Source organism: Frankliniella occidentalis, unplaced genomic scaffold, assembly GCF_000697945.3.
Source record: "Frankliniella occidentalis isolate FOCC.00 unplaced genomic scaffold, Focc_3.1 Scaffold5118, whole genome shotgun sequence".
Classification (NCBI taxonomy): domain Eukaryota; kingdom Metazoa; phylum Arthropoda; class Insecta; order Thysanoptera; family Thripidae; genus Frankliniella; species Frankliniella occidentalis.
Window position 1 is genome coordinate 1 of NW_026272160.1, and position 4,671 is coordinate 4,671.

The 4,671-nt window shown below is 56.8% G+C and overlaps 2 protein-coding genes across 2 annotated transcripts; one reads left to right on the top strand and one right to left on the bottom strand.

Annotated features, from left to right (window-relative positions):
• Nucleotides 1–87: 87 nt before the first annotated feature.
• On the top strand, nucleotides 88–2,136 carry LOC113217996 (ABC transporter G family member 20). The gene is made up of 6 exons (XM_052276945.1): nucleotides 88–301; nucleotides 379–494; nucleotides 573–643; nucleotides 775–863; nucleotides 948–1,124; nucleotides 1,219–2,136. Exons 1-6 carry the CDS (start codon nucleotides 163–165, stop codon nucleotides 1,515–1,517), a joined length of 891 nt encoding a protein of 296 aa, XP_052132905.1. The 5' UTR covers nucleotides 88–162; the 3' UTR covers nucleotides 1,518–2,136.
• On the bottom strand, nucleotides 2,067–4,643 carry LOC113217997 (ABC transporter G family member 20-like). Its single transcript, XM_052276944.1, has 8 exons — nucleotides 4,461–4,643; nucleotides 4,097–4,383; nucleotides 3,805–3,997; nucleotides 3,558–3,732; nucleotides 3,385–3,479; nucleotides 2,705–3,041; nucleotides 2,536–2,622; nucleotides 2,067–2,444 (listed from the first exon to the last, which is right to left on the bottom strand). The coding sequence occupies exons 2-8, from the start codon at nucleotides 4,357–4,359 to the stop codon at nucleotides 2,230–2,232; spliced, it is 1,365 nt and encodes a 454-aa protein (XP_052132904.1). The 5' UTR covers nucleotides 4,360–4,383; nucleotides 4,461–4,643; the 3' UTR covers nucleotides 2,067–2,229.
• Between the last annotated feature and the right edge of the window lie 28 nt (nucleotides 4,644–4,671).

Sequence of the window (4,671 nt, forward strand, 5' to 3'; positions counted from 1 at the left end):
GTTTTATTTTTTCCATTTTTTCTGGAAAATTTTCGGGCTTTAAAATTCCTTGGGTTTAGCCTGGGGCAGGAATTGGGAGAAGATGGACCAAATTATGCATGACGACTTTGTTCTGTCGGACAGATCTCGTACGGCTCGCTGGGCGACGCCAAGGGTGCCGTCATGAAGGGCAAGGCGTACGCCGCCGTCCACTTGCAGGACAACTTCACCGAGAACCTCTTCGCCCGCATCAACGACGGGCAGCACGCCACCAACGAGACGCTGCTCGGCTCGGAGGTGAACGTGTGGCTGGACAACTCGAGTGCGTACCGGGGACGGGCTGGGCTAGGGCGACGCGATCAGGCGATGAGGCCAACACTTGATACGTATCTCTTACAGACTCCTACATCACGACGCTCATGCAGTCGGACATGACGTACGGCACCATAGAGCTGCTGCAGAACACGCTGGGCCACTGTGACTACAACCCGGCCGTGGCGGGAATACCAGTCAGGGTGAGTATTATCGTAACCCGGACAGGGCGATAAAGTCAGCAAAGGGATTGGTCACATTCAACGCCCGACTCGTTGCAGTTCGAGAGCCCCATCTACGGCGACATCAACACGGACTTCCTGGACTTTGCTTCGCCCGGCTGCGCCCTCACGTAAGAGCCTAGCGCCATAGTTTTTAAATTAAATCAAGCTACCATTCCTGCGTTCCGTTTTCGTCCGTCTTCTTCCACTGCAGCATACCTTTAGAGCATCCACGCTGTTGTTCACATCCTTTTCTCAACAGGCTGATATTCTTCATGTCATTGGCTTCGGCTGTCGGTGCCATTCTGTCCGAGAAGAACGAGGGTCTGCTGGACCGCAGCCTCGTCATGGGTGAGTACAAGTGGGCAGTCCGTCGTTGATCCTGGCACAGCCTCAGCTCCACATTGCAGGTCATGACGAGCTCATCTGTTGCAGGGGTGACGATGCGCGAGGTCATGTGGTCTCACATCATCATCCAGACTATGATGATGATCCTCCAGACCATCATCGTGCTCGTTGGCTTCTTTGTCGTCCTGCAGATCACCAACGATGGCCCTCTGTTTTGGGTGGTGCTGCTGTGCGTGCTGCAGGGTTTCTGTGGCATGTGTCTCGGTAAGGTTCAGTCTCTCTGCTTCTCACTTTGTTGATCACCCTGCACCTGCACCGCCGTCCCTAATCTCTCCATTTCTCCCTCTCTCTCTTTCAGGGATGCTGGTCTCCAGCCTCACGGACTCGGACCGCGAGGCTACTTTCGTGGCGCTCGGCTCCTTCTTCCCCTTCATCGTGATGAGCGGCATGATCTGGCCCGTCGAGGGAATGCACATCGCGCTGCGCCGCCTCGGCTGGGCGCTGCCGCTCACCCTGGCCACCACCTCGCTGCGGTACATGATGTCCCGGGGCTGGGGGCCCGCGCACCCGGAGGTGTGGTACGGCTTCGTCTCCACCATCGTCTGGATCGGCATTTTCCTCTCCTCCGTGCTGTTCGTGCTGCGCAAGCGGCGGTGAGGAGGCCCTGGAGGAGAGGCCGCGGCCGCGCCCCGAGCCCGAAGAGAACAGTACCTGACGTGTTCCGACCCATCGGAGATGACGCTGGTCACAGTTTGCAAAACTGCCTTAGTCAAGTAGGATTTTTTGTTTGTTTTTGTGTTCTGTGTCCAGCGGCATTTGTTTTGGATTAGTTCTGACGACGAGATTAAAATAAACGGATGCAGAAAAGTGGTGATTGGCTGGTAAGGACTGTCACCGCAACGACTAAACATCAAACCTAACCGAATTTGTGATAACTGTAGGGAGTTTTCTCTGCGGCGTGTTTGATATAGAGTAGCTGGAATCATTTTTTTTAGTGATCAGAAGATAGCAGCATTCAGCATTCGATACCTGTTAAACTGTACATATTTCTCTTCAGCCTAGAATAGTTGTCTACTCCGTCCATGAAATTACTTTGTTGCAAAATGCAGTTTGCCGTTTGCGCCATTTAGCTGTTTGCCATAACTGACGCGGACTGAATTCCAGGATCTCTGATTTATTTTATTGTGTATCCTATAACGCTCAGAGTGCAGCTTTGCGCATAAATATTTTTATTGTACATAGAACAAAGGCCATAAATAAATTCTAACAAAACCTCGCTGCGTCTTGAGTAATTATGTTTTTTTTAGACACACCCAAACAACCTGGTCAATGAATATGACGAGAGGGAGAGAGGTACGAATGAAAGGTGTCACCTGCGGCGGGTTCGGTGCGTCAGGACGAGTCCTCCCAGAAACAGGCCGGCCCAGATGGCGCAGCTGCCGAAGCCCAGCCACACCTGCCGGTGCTGGAGGCCCCAGCCTCGCTGCACCACCGCCCGCGCGGCCTCCATGCAGTGGGACCACGGCAGGACGCGGGCCAGCGACCGCAGCGACCAGTGCATGGCTTGCAGCGGCCACAGGACACCTGCGGACAGGACGGAGAGAGAGTCTCCTCGCGTCAGGGACTCTCGAGTCGGGAGTATAGCGTCTACTCCTCTCACGTCGGAGATACTCACCGCTAAGAAACAGGAAGGACACGGCGAACTGGTGGCACGAGAGGATCGCTGCGATATAGTTGTCGAAGACGGAGGCAAATAGAAGACCTGTGCAAAAGCGACACATTTCTACGTGTAGTTGTTCAATGTAAATGCATTTCCGTGGTTCCTCAAACGCTCTCTCTCATACCGGCCAACATGGTCATGACGCACAGCGCGGAGCAGAGCAGGTACATGTGCGCGGGGCGGCCGGCGCACGGGACGGCCATGGGCCCGAAGACGAGCAGGTGGCTCACCAGGTTGACGGCGAGCACCACGGGCACCAGCACCACCACCCAGCAGCCCATGAGCTCCCACACGCGCACGCCCGACACCAGCGTGCGCTCCATGAACCTGTCCGCCTTCTCCGTGAGCAGGGTGGACATGATGAGGGAGGCCGCGAACGTCGTCATGTACCCCAGGAGGACGCCGGGCATGAGGGTCTCCGTGTACTCGGGCTCGGCGTGGCCGAAGACGGGATCCTCGAACTACGGGTATACAATGGCGCGTTAAGTGAAGAGCCTACTCGAACTGGTCCAATGACGACACCTTCAGGTTTCTAAGCAACACTTGGTCCAAGTTGCAAACTTTTCTGGATGTCACTTCTAAAAAGTTCCGCCTGTTTAACTTTAACGCATTTTTTTATCACGTGAAATGTTGTACTCCTGTACTATGTTGAGTAAATTAATTGGATGCATAGGTTACACACGATGTTTGGGCAAAATACTTGAACCACGCTTTGTTAAAATCTGAAAGTGTCAACATTTTTAAGGGATTTCCCCCTGACACATCGAATCACGGCGTGAAGTGCGGACACTCGCATTCTCTCACCTTGATGAAATTAGACATACTGGGGTTTAGACTGGACACCAAATCGGTCACAATGCTGACCAAACGTCTCGTGATCATGTTGCTCATTACAAAATCTAGAAATACGAGAAGGTTCGATTGAAAAATCAAAGCGTTTTAGCGGGGATTCGTAAGTTCAAAATCTCGCCGCCCACCTGTCGTGTCGAGGCGAGCCTCGACCTCGCTAGCCCGGAGGACGTCATCGGCGTCGCGCTGGTGGACGACACGGTCCACGAATGCGAGGGTAAAGTTGACGCCGAAGCGCAGCACGCCCCAGGACACACCAGAGCGCACCGCCTGCTCGGCGGAGAGGACGTCGGTCTGGAGGACCTGGGCGGCAACGGAGACGGTCAGCGGATCAAGGAGGCCGGGTAGCTACAGAGGCGGCGAAAACACACGTACCGGATGTAGGCCACGGAGAGGCAGCGCCCTAAGGACGGCACAACTCAGCGGGTCTCCGGGCGCGTCCAAAGTCTCCGTGCAGTTGGCCTCCTCGCTGACGACGTCGACGCGGAGGCCGCGGGGCCAGTGCCCCAGGACGACACACGCCAGCAGCGTGATGAGCACGAAGAAGAGTGCCTGCGCGGCCAGCCCCCTGTAGGGTATGGGGACGTGAGCGGCGAGCGCTTTGGAGGTCTCCGTGGAGGTCTCCGCGAGATAGGCGTCGCCACCAAGCACTTACGCCTCGACTTACGCCCAATGCCGTCGCAGATAGATGGCGTCCTTCCACAACAGTGCGACCAGTTTGTCCGCGACGCGCAGTGGGCCGTAATGTTCTCCATGCTGTAGGTGCCGAGGCGGGTCTTCGAGTACGTGCCGAGCGTGTCGCTCAGGGACGGCTGCCCGGCCGCGGGACAGGGACACGCACAGGCATAGCACGGCCTCCTCCAGGCGCGCGTCCGGGTCATGGCCGCCGTGCGTCTCCAGGATGGCGGCGGGGCTGTCCTCGACCACCATGCGCCCGTCACGCAGCAACCCGACCTGGTGGGAGCAAGTTCAAAGTCAGCCCGCCACTCACACTCCGCCGTCCCAGCAAAAAGCACTTTAATAAACCTCACCGTGTCCGCCCTAGTGGCCTCCTCGGTGTAGTGCGTCGAGATCACGACGGCGGCGCCCCTCGCGGCCGCGGCCAGCAGCAGCTCCCACGTGCTGTACTTGTTGGAGGAGAGGAGTGAGCTAGGCGTTGGGGAGGCAGCCCGCGCGCAGCCGTGCCCGGCGAGACTGCCTACCCGGCCGCAGTAGGGGGTCCCAGGCGCGGAGTAGGCAGCC

Bases quoted from the DNA above. Each gene is read 5' to 3' on its own strand.
- LOC113217996 (XM_052276945.1), top strand. From the start codon at position 163: ATGAAGGGCAAGGCGTACGCCGCCGTCCACTTGCAGGACAACTTCACC. The intron at 644-774 runs GTAAGAGCCTAG...TTTTCTCAACAG, and splicing joins TCGCCCGGCTGCGCCCTCAC to GCTGATATTCTTCATGTCAT. The intron at 1,125-1,218 runs GTAAGGTTCAGT...TCTCTCTTTCAG, and splicing joins TTTCTGTGGCATGTGTCTCG to GGATGCTGGTCTCCAGCCTC.
- LOC113217997 (XM_052276944.1), bottom strand. From the start codon at position 4,359: ATGGTGGTCGAGGACAGCCCCGCCGCCATCCTGGAGACGCACGGCGGC. The intron at 3,042-3,384 runs GTGAGAGAATGC...GTATACCCGTAG, and splicing joins GTATGTCTAATTTCATCAAG to TTCGAGGATCCCGTCTTCGG. The intron at 2,445-2,535 runs GTGAGTATCTCC...TCCTGTCCGCAG, and splicing joins GTCCTTCCTGTTTCTTAGCG to GTGTCCTGTGGCCGCTGCAA.